Source organism: Heloderma suspectum, chromosome 4, assembly GCF_057233095.1.
Source record: "Heloderma suspectum isolate Gila_16-S chromosome 4, 16-S_ref, whole genome shotgun sequence".
Classification (NCBI taxonomy): domain Eukaryota; kingdom Metazoa; phylum Chordata; class Lepidosauria; order Squamata; family Helodermatidae; genus Heloderma; species Heloderma suspectum.
The window spans coordinates 305,142,157-305,162,156 of record NC_139461.1 but is presented as its reverse complement, the minus strand read 5'-3'; the positions used below and the strand labels follow the sequence as shown (position 1 = coordinate 305,162,156).

General features: G+C 41.3%; 1 protein-coding gene across 2 annotated transcripts in view; it reads right to left on the bottom strand.

Annotated features, from left to right (window-relative positions):
• Positions 1-996: 996 nt before the first annotated feature.
• Positions 997-20,000, bottom strand: part of ARFGAP1 (ARF GTPase activating protein 1) — a 35,422-nt gene continuing 16,418 nt past the window's right edge. Inside the window, exons 8-14 of one of the 2 annotated variants that reach the window (XM_084854381.1) lie at positions 17,729-17,785; positions 16,072-16,104; positions 11,421-11,477; positions 9,957-10,016; positions 8,601-8,677; positions 6,897-7,010; positions 3,768-5,929 (exon numbers count right to left, since the gene is read on the bottom strand). In XM_084854381.1, the coding sequence (XP_084710507.1) occupies positions 5,569-5,929; positions 6,897-7,010; positions 8,601-8,677; positions 9,957-10,016; positions 11,421-11,477; positions 16,072-16,104; positions 17,729-17,785 (759 nt within the window). In that variant the 3' untranslated portion in view covers positions 3,768-5,568. Of the gene's footprint in view, positions 5,930-6,896; positions 7,011-8,600; positions 8,678-9,956; positions 10,017-11,420; positions 11,478-16,071; positions 16,105-17,728; positions 17,786-20,000 lie in introns of both variants that reach the window. The other variant, XM_084854382.1, reaches the window with a different exon arrangement.

The following is a 20,000-nucleotide window of genomic DNA, read 5'->3' as shown; positions in this document are numbered from 1 at the left end:
CCAGTTACTAAGTGGTCTAGTATTTAAACAGGTCATGCTGAATGAGAAATGCAGAAAAGTACATTAACTGAGGAACTCACAGTGGGAATATGGGTTTGTGGGGTGGATTCATATGTATCTCTTAGTTCCACTCCTCTGCCTGTGTAAATTACATTTGTTCCTACACCCCGATAAGTTATTTCAAGCATGTTTAAATTACAGCCTGTTTAGTTACTCAATATTTGCATTAGAATTTCACACACTTCATAAAACTAAAAAGGTGAGAACTCTCCAACATATTGTTTAGCATCCCAACAGCTGCTTGTTCAACATCTACTTGAAAACCTCCGGAGTTTCCTATAAAGCTCTTTCCATTGACAAGTCTTAGTTTCTTCCAAGGATTTAACCCAAACGCCACTCCCTCAACTAAAGCCATTGCCTCTTGGTCTACCCTTACAGAGCAGTATGAACAACTACTCCTTACACCACCTATCCATGACTGTTCAAGGCATCTGAAAGCCATTGGTACATCCCCCTTTGTCTCTTTTTTGCTAGCAGCAACATACCCAGTCCCAGCAGCCTGTCCTAGAAGCCTTTTATTAGACTCTGTATGGTGCGTCTCCTCTGAAACCTTCCACCGTGTCAAAATCTAAAATTGCCCCTCTTCCCTGGCATGTGGATGACACATTTTGTAAAAGACACTTGCACTTACAGTTTGTTTCTTGGACAGGAGTTTAATGCCGAATTCCCCCCACCTCCAAGAGTCAGCCTGAGCCTTATCAAAGTCTTCGGCTTTAACTAATGTAGGGATTACTCTCAGGTCCCAGTAGTATGGTGGAAATGTGAATGCATCATTATATTGAAAAACACCAACACAGGATAGCAGGGTCTTATAGAGCTAATGTTTCTGTCTATATCTGTTTTGTTTTTGTTTCTAAAACAAAGTGAAACCAGTCTTTAGGCAATTTGAATTGCTTTGTTCCATTTCTCTTGCTTTTATTGTTTTATTTCATTTTTAAGATGACACTGTAGGTTCAAGTCCAATACCACTTTACAGAACAAGAAATATCGCTCACAGCTCCTATGAACTTCACGAACACACAGTAGGAAAACTGAAAGGATATCATGTCCCATAACCTTCCCTCCCCCCTTAGAAAGAGGTCCAAAGACCTATTATTCCAACCCAGAATGCAGAGAAAGAGGGCTAAGAATCCAACTAAGTGTCTAGAAGCCATTCTTTAGTACTCAAGTCTTTGGGCAGGCTTCTCAGATACTAACTTACCATTTCTGTCAACGTAAGTCTTAGTACAGGGAGAGTGCACCTCTAAATCTTGCTTTCTGGATTAAGAGGAGGTTCACATGCCAGTTTAAGTTATTGCACAAATTACTACACCAATACATTAACATTTCTATCCATGGAATGTCAGAGCAGGGGGAGGGTGCTGGATTCTTGGGGAATCAAATCAAGATTTCCAGCAAGACTGTACAGCAAGTGGTCTTAAGTCATGAACCCTAGTGCTACATACATGGCTGTATTCTTAGAAATGCCCAACGTTATGAACGGCTTGTGAACATCCTAAAGATGACCCTGGTTTCTGTAGGCTTCTAGGGTTTCAGCTACTGTGTTGAGGGTATAACCTAGCTGGCATACATACAGGCTTTGACTTACTTTTTCTACCTCACAGACAGCAGATTCCGATTAAGTTTTTCTTCTTCCTATAGGAATCACAGGAGAGTGCAAAATCCACACTCATTATGTGGATCTCTATGGCTAGAAGTTGGAGTCTAGTATCTATGTTCACAGAGGTTTCCAACAAAATAGATGTTCCGTTCCATTCCAAGCCACATTCTCCAAAGCACTCTGACAGTGCGAAGAACACAACATCTGAACTGGCACTGAGAGTGGCAGAGGTAGTGGTAACTGGACCTCCGTTCATGAAGAAAGGTAGGGAGTGTGGGCATAATGAGGTCAGGGCTGCCTAGATGAAGGGGAGAGACTAGGCTGTGGAAAGCCGGTGTGGAATTCAGGACTGGTGGGTAAGTTACAGACCTGGTTCCACTATTGCACCCAGCCCGTATTATTGAGGCTTAATTGATACATTACTATAGGTTTCTTTCCTACTGCCAAGTGCTGTATTAAACAGAAGTTATAAAGCTGGTGTTAGTTCTAGTGTTCCCAGTTCAGTTTATTGAGAATATGAATGCCCAGATAGATACAGAACTCACAGGTATCCTTCCAACATGTCCCTCGTCAAAAACTCCCAACAGCTTTGGAAGTCTCAAACGATTTAAGTACACCTTTCTTGCTAACAAGTTACCAAAATAGCCACATCCTTGGGAAAAAAAAAAGCCATTCAACACTGAACTTCCCCAAAAGCAAAATAAGTAGCACTTGCTGAAAGATATCATAGCATTAAAATGACTTTCACATTCCTCGTTTATTTCATATACGTTCAGTGAGCGCCATTTAAAAAGTGATTTCTTAAAATGCAATAAGCTTTTTAAAATAAGCAATGGCTCTGCACACATATTTCCCTTGCAGTGTAAAAAGGTTTGCTCATCCATTTAGAGACAGAAAAGGGGGGGGAACCTGCCTTCCCCCCAAAAGCAAAGTGATGCAACTGGTGAAGATGCCAACTTTTAATGCTGCAGCCTCTCTGCCAATTCAGCTTTGCCCATGGGGAATACCATTCCCTTTCACTAACCCCTGTGATTCTTTCAAGAAAGGAATTCAAAAGTCATTAGCCAAAAAACTAGCTTAAACATCACTAGCCCACTGGCTCATGCATGCCTGTTAGCCATTTCTGTCATTTTTTAAAAAACCCTTTCAGTTTACAAACGCTTTTCTGTTACAGACAATAATAAGAGTGGCTATTTACAAGCTGGCCTCCTGTGAGCTCAGGAGAAATTTGTCCTCTTAGACTGAGGGCAATAATATAAATAGACTGAGGCAGTAGCCAGGCCTAGCTGCAGTTGTGACTAGGCAGCTACAACATCACTTTTCCAACAGCTGTATCCTGCCCTCCCCACTCCATGCCTTGATCGGGATTTGGGGAATGTAAATAGGGCACCTTGAGCCTTGCCACCTAACTTTTGCTGTGCATAACTTTAGTAAATGGCAGCACCATCACAATCCCATTTAAGAATTTCAAAGATGAAGGGATGATCTTGAAGGGTAGATAGTCTGAAATGGCAGAGTATTACATGATTTGAGGAAAAAGGGCAAGGCTAGGTTTGGATAAACCATGAGAACTGGAAACAAGAAGGAAAAAGTGGATTTCTACACATACTATGTTTTTTCTTCACATAGACTGGGACTGCATGAATATTTTAGGAGGTGACAGAAAATAACAGTAACGAAGTAATCTGAGCTAATGCAGAGGAGTTCATATTAATTCAGACAGACCACTTCAGCAGCCAGTTCAAGTATGTTTTCCTGTCCTTGTTACTGCAAGGCTTTATGAAAGATTTACTGCCAAGTCATGGGTTGGTGAAAGCACTTCACACCCACGTACACAGATGATTTGCAAAGCACATGCAGCGGTCTGAAGACTCGGGCAGTAAACCTGTACTAAAGAGAGCTGATAAAACGAGTTTGGTATAAGTTGACAGTAGCCACTACATATTGAAGATACAACTAAACTCCCATGATATTATCTGTGGAACAGAAAGGGAAAAAAGTAAAAAAAAAAATATCACAGAGCCACAATGTTAGCAAAAATGGACGCCTCAACACTAGGGAAAGCACTAACTCTCACTGTGCCCACTTTTTTTCTTTTTTCTTTTTTAGAAGGAGCAGTTGTGCAAGGTCAGAGATCTCAGAATAAGAAACGTGAGTCTGTCTGGCACAAGGAAAGCACCTTTAAGAGTTGAAGAACAGGCATGGACCACCTCACCGCTGCCACCATGGATTGTGAACAGAGGATAGTGGAGCAGAAAGAATATCAGGAAACAGTAGAGGGAAATTTTAGTTGGCAGTTTGAAAGACTAGTGATTAAGTACAGTAGAACAAACCAACAAGATCATATTTCTTCACAAGGTAGATACTGACATATTGAACAATACACAAAAATCCTAGTAAACTGTTAATACTTAGTGGGTAGTTCATGGGGAGGGGGTGTATATTATATACAGCAGACGTCTTTAGTTGAATCCTGAGCAACTGAAAGTTTTACGTTTGCACCAAAGCCAACCAGAAGACCAGAGTCAGAAGTCACACAGGCTACCTGCCTCTGCAAAGGTTTTCTTGGGCAGGGATTCAAACAGCTAAAATGTAGGTCTGCAAGCAAAAATTCCACACTGGTATCAGAACAATCCCATACCGGCATCCACATTGGACTTCAGCCAATTACACCATGATTCAAAGTTTTCCAGCAGGTTCTCATATCTAAGCAGTCACGCTGTGCCATAATACTTTTAACATATACAGATGACAAAACAAGATGTACTGTCCACAGGCATCAGGAACATACTTTACACAAGACCCTGTAGAAAGAAATAACTGAATTCTTCCCAAACGTCATGCAAAGCAGCCCAACATGATAAAGTTGCAACCTGAACCACTCTTGATTAACTTCCTTCTGCTGGGGAGACAAGAAAGGGGTAGAGGAAGTAGGAAAGCTATGATACAATCTTGTAAACTGATTTTATTGGTAAGTGCTTTCAAAGTACCAAATTGATGGCTTGCTTGTTTAATTAGCGTTATGTCCATCAACAATTTTGCTTTTGTCATCCATACGTTCCGTTTTGACACTGTCTGCCTATCATGTCTAATCCTTCCAAGTGCGTCGTTTCCGATATCAGGAAGTTGTGCTAAAAACCCTAAGAGCATATGGAACCTTAGATGGGAGAAAACAAGATGAAATATGTCCTTAATTTTAAAAAGAAAAGGATGGGAAAATCAGTTACACACCTGCTGAAAACTGCCAAGGGCAGAAATAGGAAATGTCTCGTTCTTGTCTCTCCAAGTATCTGGAGAAGTTCAACTTGGTTTCTTCTAAGTCAGAGAATTAAAATTAATAAGGTGAGGTGTTTTTTTTAAAAATCAAACCTTGATAAATCTAAGAACTGCTTCAACAGTGTCTTAATTACCATTATGGCTTGATTCAAAGCCATCCCAGCAGCTTCAGTCACAGTTCACTAATCAGTTGAAGATACTCCCATATCATCCTATCCAGAAGTTCTCCAGAACTTCAACTGAAGTTCTAAAGAGAAGCTGGGCAATCTTGTCAGACTACACATGCAGTATTGTGATATGAAAAATATGCTTGCATGGACTTGCTTCCTCCAAACTTTCACTTTAAGGAAGTTGCGGCATGCTCCGCAAACGACAGCAACAGGGTGAGAATATATATAATGCACAAGGCCATTTCCATGGGAGAGATGTGTCTTCATATGGTAATTACAAGAATATTTGCAAACCAATGTTTTTGTTGCTATAGTCGTAAACAGGAGTGGAAAGAGAATGGAACAGTAAGCATGAGGTTTAAACAGGCCCCAAAACGACAAGGACGTTAATCCAGTTATGCGCGATACCTTTCCATCAGAGGCATGACTTTTCCCTTTGCCATGCTGGACAGGGACAGAGTCCTACCAGTTCTGGTTATCCCACCCTTCTTCAGCAGCTGAAGAAGATTCTTTTGTTGTCTTTTTAGGGGTCTTTTTGGCTTTGCCCTCCCCTGCTGCGTTCTCCCAGCTGGTCTCCCAGTTCTCCCAGCTGTCACTGTTACTGTTCTTGTTATTGGAGACGGTACCTGACCCCCAGACATCCCAGCTATCGGAGCTCTTCTTCTCAGCAGAATTGTCCACATATGTCCAGCTATCACTGCTTGGAGACTTGTGGGTCTTTGGAGGGTCTGAGTTGCCAAAGGTCTCCCAAAAGCTTTGATCCACTGCATTGTTCTGGTAGCCTTCACCGCTGCTGTTCTGGTAGCTCTCCCCCTCAGGTGGCCTTTCAACGAGGAAAATACAGAAGAACAGGGCCAGTTTAGTTCAATGTAGACTGAAACAGAACAGCTGCTAACATTCTCCCATCTTGATTTTGGATGTCTTTAAACGGGGATTGGGCAGTTCACAGCATGATACATGTAATATAAAATCTTTACCATTCAAAAATTTAAAACAGTTTCAGTTGACAGTAAAACTATCAGGACATGATAAAAAACTCAAAACAACCCACCATACGCTGTCAAATACATGGGAGTAGAGGAAAGTCTTAATCTGGTGCTGAATGATGATCATGTTGGAACCAGAAGGAAATCACTGGGGACAGCATTCCACAGTCAGGGGGCCATCACTAAGAAGGACCTCTCCCTTGTTCCCATCCTCCAAACCTCCCTGATGATCATAGTGTATAGGTAGGTTTATAGTGGGAGAGGCACTTCATCAGGTATTGCATCCCTGAGCCACGTAATGCTTTATAAGTCAAGACCAGCCCCCAGAATTGCGCTCAGAAACATACAGGCAGCCAGTGGAATCAGTGCTATACATTCAGACCTTCTGGTCCCCGCTATCAATCTGGCTGCCACATTTTGCACAAGCTGCAGCTTCCAGAACTGTCTTCAAGGGCAGCCCCACTTAGAATTCATTGCAGTAACCTACCTCGGAGGTTCCAGAGCACAGACTACAGAAGCCAGGTTATCCCTGTTCAGATAGGGACCTTAACTAGACCACCAGCCAAAGCTGGTAGAAGGCATTCCATGCCACTGAGGCTACCTGAGGATCAAGTGACAGTGATGAACCTGCTCCTTCAGGAGGGAGTGCAACTCCGTCCAGAACAGGTTGTACACCCCACACCCAGTCAGAAGAACCACCCACTAATAGCGTCTTGGTTTTGTCTGGATTGAGTTTCAGTTTATTGGCCCTCATCCAGTCCATTGTTGCAGCCAGGCACTGATCAAGCACATCTGCAGCCTCACCTGATGAAGATGAAAAGGAGGAACAGAGCTGAATGGCAGTATGTCTCTCGATACCAGTTGCTGGAGAACACAAATAAGGTGCTATAGACTTCCCATGGGCATCTGGTTGTCCGTCTGTGGGAACAGAATGCTGGACTAGATGGCCCTTTGGTCTCATCCAGCATGGCTCTTATATTCTACTATGCTATTCAATCTCCACCTTAGCTGTGGCAGAGGGGGTGGGGGAAAGCTTTATCATATCCAGCCAGGGCTCCAATTGGAGCCAAATCTGGAAATATGAGATAGAACCGAGAATAAAACTCAGTCCTTATATAAATCTATGGTGCAACCACACTTAGAATACTCTGTACAGTTCTGGTCACAGCACCAAAAAATGATATTATAGAGCTGGAAAAAATGCAGAAAGGGGCAATTAAAATGATCAGTGAGCTGGCGCAACTCCCCTATGAGGGAAGGTTACAACAGCTGGGATTGTTTACCTTGGAGAAAAGGCAAGTAAGGTGAGACATGATAGAGGTGTATTAAAACTGGAATTCGCTACCACAAGACATAGTGATGGCCACCAATTTGGATGGCTTTAAAAGGCGGTTAGACAAATTCCTGGAAGAGAAGGCTATCAGTGGCTACTAGTCCTGATGGCTCTATGCTACCTCCAGTATCAGAGGCAGTAAGCCTATGTACACCGGTTGCAGGGGAACATGGGCAGGAGGGTGCTGTTGCACTCATGTCCTCCTTCTGGGTTTCCTCTGGGCAGCTGGTTGGCCACTGTGTGGACAGACTGCTGGGCTAGATGTACCCTTAGTCTGATCCAGCATGGCTCTTATGTTCTGAAATGGCTAACCAGAAACGCAGAGGTGGGGAGAAATACGAGACAGGCTTCACTGTACAACAGGAAGCAAGTGGTTTCACAAGGGTCGTTATGAGATGACAGTGGAAATACTTTACAGAATATTTTCTTTCTCTTTTACTGTAGGAATGTAGATGAAGCTTGAGATAAATACTATGGGATGTCCAATGGAAAGATGGGACATAAATCTTTTAAACAATAAATAAATATTGGATTAAGGGAAAACATAGACCCATGGTGAGGGATGTGCGAGAAGCAAATTAAGTGGAGTAGAGTTTATTTAAATAAGGGAAATCCTTCTGGCATAATAAATGGAAAACACTGTGTGGGGGGAGGACTTTTGGGTGAAGGATCTCGTCTGTGGTTTCCGCTGAATTTTATTGACTAGGGCTAAGATGGCATGAGGTTGAAGGTGATGGGATTTGAAAGTCTGATTCTGAAGAGTGGAAGTGCTAGTTTACATTTATGAGGTTTGATCCAGAGTAAGAGTGGATCCACTAAAATAAATGGGAGTTTACTTAATCTGACTAAGTGTGATTGATTTCAATGGGTCTACTCTGACTAAGTCTGGGTCCAGCCCATGGTTTATTTATCTCAAGATTCTACTTACGGTTGGTTTTAAAATGCCATAATTTGCTTCTGAATGGTTGGAAAGGGGCAGAATTTTAAAAAATCTAATGAAGGGTGTATTTCTGATAGAAGGGGTTTGTTTCTACTGAACTGCAGTATGATCAGTTTAAAAAAGGAAGATAAGGATTTCAGCGCCTTTTGGCCACAACAGCAGCCAATGCAAAGGATATGTAAGACATGGGAGCTTAAGAGAATACACATCTAGTAGAAACATATAGATAGAATACCTTTCAGAAGGCTCATCTGATTTTCCAGAAAAAAAAGTGGTAACATCTCGCCATCCCTTGCTACTTACACCCTGGACCTGTGAGAAAGAGAATGAAGAGTACAAAGGTCTGTTGTACACACTATGACAAAAGGCCATTAAGTGGTGTGGGGTGAATTGCAGCCTCTAGACAGAGAGACACTCATTATCTGCTTCCAAAGCCAATTTAACACAGTGGGACCTCACGAGAAAGAGTTTGCCTAGACATATTAATATTTCTGAGAATCTGACAGGGAACAGCACTCTTTGGTTAATATGTTCAGGCAGGGAGTAAAATCTTACTTCTATGCCATCCTTCTTTTTATGTTCCCTTACCTCAGAAAGTACAGTGAAAAGTCATCAACTCTACAAACTAGAAGACACTCAGCTAGGAGCTGCTGAGGCAAAGTTCGAAGATCCTGAGTAAAGCAGGCAAAGCCTTAAAACAGTTATGTTGAAAGACTCAGCCTCCACGCAATCACAAGAATGGAAATTAAGAATGACGATTGCAACGGCTACAAAATATTGCATTCAGCTGTTACATGTTCCTGAGAACTTAGTTCAACGATAACAAAACTATGAAAGTATTAGTGCTACAAAAATCCTCCAAGAATTTTTATAAAAATACTTATACCTCTTTTCTTACAACATTACACCAGAGCTGCTTAAAAATAAAAACATTCAATAGAAAAATACTAAAAGCTAGTAGATGGTATTAGCACTTACCAATTTTATTGAACAATGGCAGCAAGAACAGAAGAAGAGGGGAAGGCACATATATTAGCAAGGTTTAGAAGTGTTTGTATTCAACTTAAGCTGTTTCCATATTCCTTTGCAAGCTTTATGGCCAATAACTGGCTCACCAATTGCTATGTTCCGTAATGGTTCAGTGCTGCCTTTATTAAGACGCACTTAAAATTTCCATTCCTCTCTCACACACACACATCTTGGCAGCACACAGGGTTTTTTTTGTCACAACAATGGTAAACATACCCATTTTTAAATATTCCATTATTAAATATGGATAAACACAAGTTTCCAAAAAGGCCCAGTTCACACATTACCCCAGTCACAGCATAAATAAATACCAGTTCTCCCAATATGAGGTCATTTCCAAACCTATTTGAGATGCAAAACTGATACAATCACATCACTTCACAGTGACTTCTGTGTTAAAGTAATGTGTGAATTTGGCCTAAACAGGGAAAAAAACCAGAAGATGGGAGCTTACTAAGGCTGCGAGAGAAGCAACGTCTTGTGCTGGAGTTCCATGTATAAGAGGAATATGGAGACTGGCTTAATTCATGGCCTCCTAGCTGCTAGGAAGGCCACTTCGTACCTTGGAAGCCAAATGCGAGACTCCCTGGGAAACGTCATCCAAAATTTTTCCATCTTTCACCTACATGAATCAAGATGTCCACAGTTAGGCAGAGAACAAGACAGCCTGTGAGAAAAGCTAGTTACACTACAAGTAAAAACAAATCTTTTATTCCAAAGTTAACGAATTCAGGAGGAGAGAGTAAAATGCTTGTTAAAAGGCTACCTGCCTCCACAAACTACTGGAATTTGGGGAATGCAAAGGTTTTTTGATCCAACATACTAACCACCCATGAAGCAAATAACACAACACACTCCATATAAAGAGTGCTTATTAAATGAATGAGGCAATTCCTAGAAGTATATACTAGGGATTGGTTTACCATAAATGCAACCCTATTCAGAATTGTACACAGCATTCACAGCCTTTTCTAAGAAGTTTGAGAACATCTAAAAAGCATATCTACCTCAGTTCAGAAGTTAAGCGACTTATCACACGGTACAGACCTGAACCCTGAACACACAAAACATAATTAATAATTTATTCTACATCGAATTTAGCAACACGGTGGGTGTCTCCAGAGGGCATTTGCCATTGATTGCCCAGGGACTGAAAAAAACCCTCATGACTTGTGGGAATGCAGAATGTGGACCACATGCTTCAAGGCTCTGCGTCCAAACACCCCGCTACGTGAAAAGCTCACACAAGCCTCCTCTAAGATGTGTAAGCTTTCCACACAGAGGAAGATTTCAACACAGGGATGCTTTCAAACAAGCAATTTGCAATGTCCATTTTGAGACATTTATAGTCATGCAATAAAGCTGTATCATGTGACCAACAGCACACTGATCTTAATCATTCTTTAATCTCATTAACGTTTTGTATACTCCATGGTTTTACTATAAAGAATGGTAGATTTCTTATACTCTTGCAAAGTGTCACAAATAAATAAATATTCAGTTGGCAGCAAAAGTGTGAACTGGAAAAAGACAGCCAGTGTGGTATAGCGATTAGAGTGTCAGACTAGGACCAGGGAGACCCGGGTTCAAATTCTAATTACTAAATGAAGCTCAATAGGTGACTTTGGGTCAGTCATGAGCTTGCAACCTAATCTACATCGGAGGTTGTTGTGTTAAAATGGGGGGGGGGGGGAGAGAAGAGAACCATGTATGACATGTTGAGCTCCTTGCAGAAAAAGCAGAATATACATGTAATAAATAGTGTGAGACAGATAGACTGTGCAGCAGAGAAGGATGACAGGGAGGAGATGAGTTCCACGCTGATTTGAACGCTGCAAGTATCTTGCAATGTGAATACCAGAATATGGCACTGGCAACACCAATTGGGATGGCTTTTTTAAGATTATATCAGGGAGGAATTATACTGACACTATGGGCACATACAACTCATAACGGAGAAGCTCATGTGAGTAAGTAGGACAATGCATTCAAAATCCGTAAGTCATGTATTCATTTCCAAAGTTACCTTTTCCTGTGCAGGTTTGAGAACATTTTCATTTAAACTCTGACCTAACTCTGAAGCCTAGTTAAAAGCAAAACAAAAACGTCAGTTACACTTTTCTTCATAGGCCACAACTAACATGTAATGCCATAAAAAGTAGTCAGAAGACTTTCAAAGAAAAAAAAATACAAAGTAGGACAGAAGAGTCCTAAGTTTTGCCTGGTATGAGCGACAGAGTGAGCTTAAAGCACACAAGATGCAAGGTCACAAAGAAAAGAAAATACACTGAACTATACAAGACAACAGGGCTGTTCAGTATCTTTGAACTGGTTAGTTCAGCAAGCCCCTGCAGCTAGCGACAGACTAGAAAGGATCCTTGCTAAACCACAGGTTACATTACAGGCACAGTTGCTACTACTACATAGGTTAGTTCCCATACTACTCCAGTAATATGTAAGGAAGTTCCACACAAGTGGTTTGCTCATACTCTGTGATTACTCAAATGTGAGCGCACAATATAGCTCAGATCATGTGGGCTGAAGCTTATCTTGTTGGGGGTAGCATGGGAAGCTATTGGGTGATGGCAACCAGACTATAGTAACATGTCCCCAAATGTGCTCTTTTGGAAAGAGGTATGCAGTGATTTCAAAGAATAAGCACAGCTAGCAGTGCCATCCCCATTTGAGAAGAATTCCTGTTGCTTCTCAAACAGAAATTCTTCTCAAATTCTTCTTCTTCACTCTTGCATCAAAAAAACTATTCCATGGCTTAAGAGTCATGCTCTTTGCTGAGTTGTGCAAGCATACTCATGAATGATCAAACCACTATCTTGGAAGAGATGCAGAAGGCTTCTGTTCTAAAGTACAAATTTGCCATGTTCCAGTAATGAAGTGCCACACAAAGTTTTGACCAAATAAAAAATAAAAAATGAACTAGAAAGCCTCTTGCAGTTTTGTATTCTGAGATCTCAGATGTGGTTCATTTGTCTGGAGCATACATTTCCTCCCTGCTTTTCCAGAGCTATAGGAACTACTACAACGAGAAAGAGTACGCTGGTGGCTTGAAGTTGTGCCCAGCAGACTGCAAGGGGAGGAGGAATTATTGGCTAGAGATGAAGAGAGAAAGAATACACTTCTGGCTTGGTTCTCTTACTAAGGTCATGTGCAACTGTTTGCAGAAAGGCACATCCTTTCTGGTTCAGAGATCTAGATTGTCCAGCTTGATCTGCAATAGTCTGCTGGGGGAAGGGGAAGGGCGGGGGTAGACCTGGCCTTGGGGATAGGGACTGGAGCAGATGACCTATGGTCCCTTCAGCCACTACGCAAAGACCAAGAAGAAATCTTTGTCCTTTTTTGTTTCCAAGAACAATGTATATTCTTGTTAATATTTCTTAGCGGATATTATTTAGGGAGGACACCATTAATTTCTCCTTTCCATTATTTCTTACTCTGAAGAGTTACATGCACTCTCTATGAAGTGGCTTGGGGAGGAAGAGTTGTACTGTATATTCCTTTTTATTTTTATTGTGGTGAGTTGTATGCAGGGAAGAATATTAAGATGCGCATTTCTGTTCCTTAGTGTGAGAAAAGGATAAGGAAGTAGCTACTCAAGACTCCTAATAGAGGCAAAGTTAAAAGCACTTCCAAGCAGGATAAGGGTATCAGTGGCCGCTAGTTCGGATGGCTATATACCTTCACTATCAGAGGCAGTACCTGGGAGGGTGCTATTACACTCACATCCCACTTGTGGGTTTCCCACAGGCAGCTAGTTGGCCACTGTGTGAATACAATGCTGGAGCAGAAGGACCTTGGTCTGATCCAGCAGGGTTTTTACATTCTTAAGGGGAATTTCCCTTTCTTCACAGCTCTGTGCTCTTCTCCCTAGAGCCATATCCCTAGCTGTTGCCTAATATCCCAGTCCCTCATGTGTTCTAACACTGCAGTATTTTGCTACCATGGCTGGCATCCATTAACTGTTGCTATGGGATATTGTGAACATTCAGAATCTAAACAAGTCCACCTAATCAATGTCTTTGCTTTATTAGCTCAAACATCTGCATAATTTATAGAATATGTGCAATTTATTCTGCTTGAGGTGAACCTTGCAATTTCTTGTCTGATGGATTTTTCATTTCCTATGGATACTGACCCCTATGAATTGACAGATCTGTGACTGAATGTTGCAAACACTTTTCTCCTGTTAATGAAGCCTTCTGTGGAGCATTGCTTACTGACTCCAATTCCAAATGCTTCCCTAATACAGTAGTAGTTCTAAACATACCTTACTCCTGAATGCCTCCCCCACCTCTGCCCACCATACACACAGCAAATGAGTCCTTGACATAAACATTTACAGAATAGGACGGACTGGAATATATACCTAGGATTCTTGCTTGATGCAGCCTATTTTAAACAAGCTGAAGAAGACATTACAGAAAGATGTAGACAACACTGCTCAACAAAAATGACTTGATTTCGAAGTGTGTAGGGGGGAATAAGTGAAAGAAAAAGACAGCTAGCAGCAAAATGTACAAATTCAGCACAGTAACAAAGCGCCCATGCATGAGAATAGAGGGCTTTACCGGCTCTGCCTGCTGTTTGTGGCCCCAAAACTTTACACCCAGGCAGCACAAGAGAAGAGAGCAAGGGAGGTAGAAGAAGCAGCATTTAGCAAAAGATCTAAAGCACTCCTTTTTTTTTTTTTAGGCAAGAAAGCATGATATTTATTCCTGTACTGGTGCCTTACTGACAAGCGAAATGCTGAGTCTGTTGTTTAATATGCCAAACTGAATTGCCGAATTACATATGTGAGTCAAGGCTAAAAGTTCAGCCAGGCTGTAAGCACAAGCAAGGAAGCAACAGCTCCACTTAATAATTGGGGAAATTTGCTGTCATATATGAAAAGCAATGATGCTCAAGTGGCTTGTCAGTAGAGCTGATTAGTTAACTTGTCTACAGTGCTCTGAATAAATATGCATGTTGATACTAATATGGCATTCAACAAGATTGTAAGTAACTATGACTTCTGTGAGGAGGCAGCAGAGGAAAATCAAGGTGATAAAGTTTCGCTATTCTACCTAAGGGGTAAATATCTGCAGGCTTAATATTCAGACAGAGGCTTAAGATCTGCCAGGGAATATTTACTGCATTTTTCCTTTGAAGACACACAAAATTTTAGCCTGGAAGATGGCTACAATTAAACATGAATTATTCTCACTGGACACCTGCAGGCACGCAATACTAGATATAGACCTCAAAGAACCCCAAACCTTTGTTTTGCTTAACTTGCTAGAACTTGACATATGTACAGCTAGCTCCTTCTTACAGACAGATTAGATTCTAGCTGGTAACAAGACTTCTACATGCAAATATGCTCTCCTTGGAGCTGGTTCACGCAAACCTGCACAATGCAAACACCTTGGGTATACGCAGGGTCGCCACTGATCCTGTGGCTGGGAGGTACTCTAACTGAGCTGTTATTTGTATGAACCAGCTTCTCTGCGTGGGTAATATGCAAGTATCCCCCACAACTGTGATGGCTTGAGGAAAGGCCTCCAGAAACAGGCAATCATGAGAAACATCCATATGTACAACTCACCTGTGGACAAGTTAGTTTCTGCAGATGTTGTGTTTTAAACTGTGTTTTAATGCATTTTGTTATTGTGTTAATAAAGTTTTATTTATGATTGTAAGCCACCTTGACTGCCATTTTTCTTTAAAAATCAAATAAATTGCACCATTATCTGAGCACCTCAGAGCTGTGACTTTATGGCAGCCACACACTCCCACAGGGACTCCAATACAGTATCAACTGGGACTAAGTAATGATCTATGCAAATAGCGCACAGATCAGGAGGTAATTCAGACTCAGGGGGCTACTGCATAATTAATAGCAAGGAGAAGAAATATTTTGGGTTTGTATGTACATGACCTTTTTGCAACAATAACTATAGGGCACATTATTTTACCTGGAGAAGCTACTATCCATTCTTTTATTACACTAGATAATACTTCCCCCTCTTGTTGGTCTACGACCATAATAAATTGATTTGATTACTTCCCCCCGGTAGATGTATTTACCTCTCATGAATTACTTTGAACCACTCCCTTAGGAGAAAGGTGCCATATGACCTAGGAGTAAATTCAGCAGTCATGGGGTAAAATATAAAATATGCACAAACCATTTGGTACAAAATATAACACAGCATTAATTCAATTTAATTATTTCACACAACATTCTCCATTACAGTAAAGGAAGGAAAGACACACACTTGATTGCGCAGTATACTGCTATTACTTAATATGCTCCAATAACATTCTGGTGCTAAGTGCAAAAACGATGGGCATTATGGATTTTAGAATGGATTCTTGCTATCAGGTTGTAGATCTTCTACAACATAGCAGCAAACCGCAAACTAAACAGCTGAAGAGCCAATAGTGTCATCCTTTACTCTTGAGTATGCGCCAAAATATCCCTCATCTGCTCCCTAACTAAAGCAAGTACATGATGGTTTGATCACAATACCTCTGAAACTGGAACCTAACGTGCACTTTCTCCAAGATGATCCAGGAGATTGCAAATATTCCAAGAGAATTCAAACTGCTGAGGAAAAGAGAGCTAGCAAAGATTTTTAGTGTTGGGTTAGCCACAGAACAGAACAACTTGTGATAATCACCTTCTGAGTTGCTTGAGATCCAAATTTGGTAGCCTGTTGACAGAAACACAAATGGTTTGTTTCAATCTCACATTCCCCCCTGCCCCCAGGCTTCTCAAAGTTGTACATAACTCCTGTCATCCAAAGGAAATTTCAACATTTTTTTCCATTGGATGTTTCCACTGGGTCTTATAGGCCACTTCCAACCCTACTATTCTATGATTCTATGCCCCAAACCACTGGTGAGTGGGAAATGTCTAGCCCTCCATCAAGGACTTTGTTGCCCCAAAGGGTCCTTGCCAAGTAGTAAAATGGCAGTGACAGAAAAGGCAGCAGCAGCTTTTCACAATCTACTTTGTTGTTGTTGAAGATATAGTGCTATAATGGTCTTGATTTAAGTGCAATTGTAATTTCAAAAATACAGCCAGAAAAGCAAAGCATTTTAGTGATAATGTTAAGGGGGGGGGGGACATTGTAGGATGATAAAATGGCACTGATACATTCACCTGCCTGCTACTACACATGTAGAAACCATAGCTATTTACAAAACAGGAGACTAAAACATTAAAGCTGCCTATGACTACAGAGACTGCACTACTCTTCCATTCTCACAAAAGTCATTTGGCAATCTGAAAAAAAATGGAAGAACTGCAGGGAAAAGAGAGGAAGACAATGACTGGATGAGACTGTTATGTGGATGCCCCATAGCAAGTGCATGAATGAAGCATGGCAATTCAACAGAAGCCTAGTGTGGAAGCACCCTTAGTGCCCACATATTATATGTGATCCCATCCTCCCATCTTATGTTTTAATCTCTTATAATCTCTCTGGGGATTGGACTTGATGGTCTTATAGATCCCTTCCAATGCTACTATTCTATGATTCTCTGTACAGAACCTGTTTAAGCATTTTAGCATCATCTTTGATGAAACTCTTAGATAAAATTGTCATAGGACAGTCATTTCAAATTGCATTCCAGGGAGCCTGGAAACTTATCAGGGATTCTTTTCTGAGAAGATCAGTAATGGTGGATAAATGCCCCTGAAAAAATTCTTCAGGTATCAGTTCCTATTTTCCCTGCCACTGCATGCATTCACTTCATGCAAACTGATGACAATAGCCAACAGTCTTGGCACCAGCACCCACATGAATTGAATATGCATCCTAGAATGTTTCCCAGAACCCTCATCTGACACAGAAACTCAAAAAAGAAGTTCCCTGAAGCACAAGAATTTGAAAGCAACAGCTGCAGGAATTTAATTTTTATTTGAGAACCCAAACATGCAAAACCAAAGAAATGCAAGCTAAACTAACAAATATTCATGCTATTACTACTGCATTACAGATATTATTATTAATTAGTGGTACTGGTTGGAAAGGAAAAACATATTTAGAGAATATTTCATTGCTAATTTGTAATTTAACATTTTACGTGCTACTGTTATAAATCTTGTAAGTGGCATAGATCAACCAAAAGGTCTTAGGTGTTTTTGCTCACTATCATCACATGAACAGGTGGTTAATAAATAATCTGCATTCACCCTTAGCTGAATCAAATCAAATGAAAAAAACAACCAACCCCCATCACTATATGTTTGTGTCTGCCAAGATTTCTGCATGCAAAAAAACAGAGTTTAAGTGGAATAGCTTTATTTGCTGGATTATAGCGTTTACTTACACCCTCTTTAGCTGCGGAAGCAAACTTGCTTGCTCCAGTTGTAAAACTGCTCCATCCCTGAAAGGAGAGACAGATAATAACTAGGCCTGCTCCATGTAGACTCCAGGTTAATGCACAATAAACTGAGTTCCTTTGTTTGAAAGCTTCTAGTTCATAAATTTACACAAGGGCCAAAACTGGTGTGTACAATTAAAAAAAATCAGCCATTACTGCCCTATAGCATGGGATCCATGGGGCTATCCATGAAGGTAGGGTGTTGGGGAGGAACAAGGGAAATACCCCTTCCTTAATTTGGGGAGCTTACGTTGGATGCTCTACTTTCCAGATCTCAGCTGCTACTTCTAAGTCCAGAGTTCTTCTCCCACTGTAAATTCAGGTTTAAGCAACTCCCTCTCTACAGTTCCTCCCCCCACATACTCCTTTTTAAAACTTGATTATTAGTTTTATGGCACTGTTGCTTATGTGAAATGAAGACAAAGGAAGCAGCTACTTTAACCACTGGTTTTCCTCAGATGGTCAGGATCAGCTTATAAAAGTAAAATTTTCAGTCACCTGCTCCCTTTCTTAGAACTATATACATCTCATTGGAGACCCTTTTCTTTTCCAACTTTTTTAAAAAATGTTTTGTGAAAAGGAAGATTGGGTCAGTATTTCTAGAAATTTGGGCCAGGGCAGGGGGGAGAACCCCTTCATGGATCACTGCCTTGTTGTGGCGAAGGGGCTTGCGTAACTCAGTGAAGCCATAAGCTATGCCGTGCAGGGCCACCCAAGACGGACAGGTCATGGCAGAGAGTTCTGACAAAATGTGGTCCACTGGAGAAGGAAATGGCAACCCACTCCAGGATTCTTGCCAAGAAAACCCCATGGAACGTATCACAAGGCTAAAAGATATGACGCCGGAAGATGAGCCCCTCAGGTCGGAAGGTGTCCAATATGCTACTGGGGAAGAGCAGAGGGTATTTCCAAGTAGCGCCAGAAAGAGTGAAGCGGCTGGGCCAAACCCGAAAGGACACTCAGCTGTGGATGTGTCTGGTGGTGAAAAGAAAATCCGATGCTGTAAAGAACAATATTGTTTAGGAACCTGCAATGTCAGATCAATGAATCAAGGTAAGCTGGAGGTGGTCAAACATGAGATGGCAAGATTGAACATCGACATCTTGGGAATCAGCGAACTCAAATGGACAGGCATGGGCGAATTTAATTCAGGTGACCATCATATCTACTATTGTGGGCAAGAATCCCTTAGAAGAAATGGAGTAGCACTCATAGTCAACAAAAGGGTGGGAAAAGCAGTACTGGGGTACAATCTTAAAAATGATAGAATGATCTCAGTACGAATCCAAGGCAAACCATTCAACATCACAGTAATTCAAGCCTATGCCCCAACCACTGAGGCCGAAGAAGCTGAGGTTGATCGGTTCTATGAAGACCTACAACACCTTCTAGAACTAACACCAAAAAAAGATGTCCTCTTCATCATAGGAGATTGGAATGCTAAAGTAGGAAGTCAAGAAATCACTGGGATAACAGGCAGGCATGGCCTTGGTGTACAAAATGAAGCAGGACAAAAGCTAATAGAGTTTTGCCAAGAGAACATGCTGATCATAGCAAACACTCTTTTCCAAAAGCACAAGAGGAGACTCTACACATGGACGTCACCAGATGGTCAATATCGAAATCAGATTGATTATGTCCTTTGCAGCCAAAGATGGAGAAGCTCCATACAGTCAGTAAAAACAAGACCTGGAGCTGACTGTGGCTCACATCATGAGCTGCTGCTTGCAAAATTTCGGCTTAAATTGAAGAACGTCGGGAAAACCACTAAACCGTTCAGGTATGACCTAAATCATATCCCTGATGAATATACAGTGGAGGTGAGGAATAGATTTCAGGGATTAGACCTGATAGACAGAGTGCCTGAGGAACTATGGACGGAGGTCCGTAACATTGTTCAGGAGGCAGCAACGAAATCCATCCCAAAGAAAAAGAAATGCAAGAAAGCAAAGTGGCTGTCTGATGAGGCTTTACAAGTAGCTCACGAAAGAAGGGAAGCGAAAAGCAAGGGAGAAAGAGGAAGATATACCCAACTGAATACAGAGTTCCAGAGAATAGCAAGGAGAGACAAGAAGGCCTTCTTAAATGAACAATGCAAAGAAATCGAGGAAAACAACAGAATGGGAAAGACTAGAGATCTCTTCAAGAAAATTGGAGATCTCAAGGGAACGTTTTGTGCAAAGACGGGCATGATAAAGGACAAAGAAGGCAGGGACCT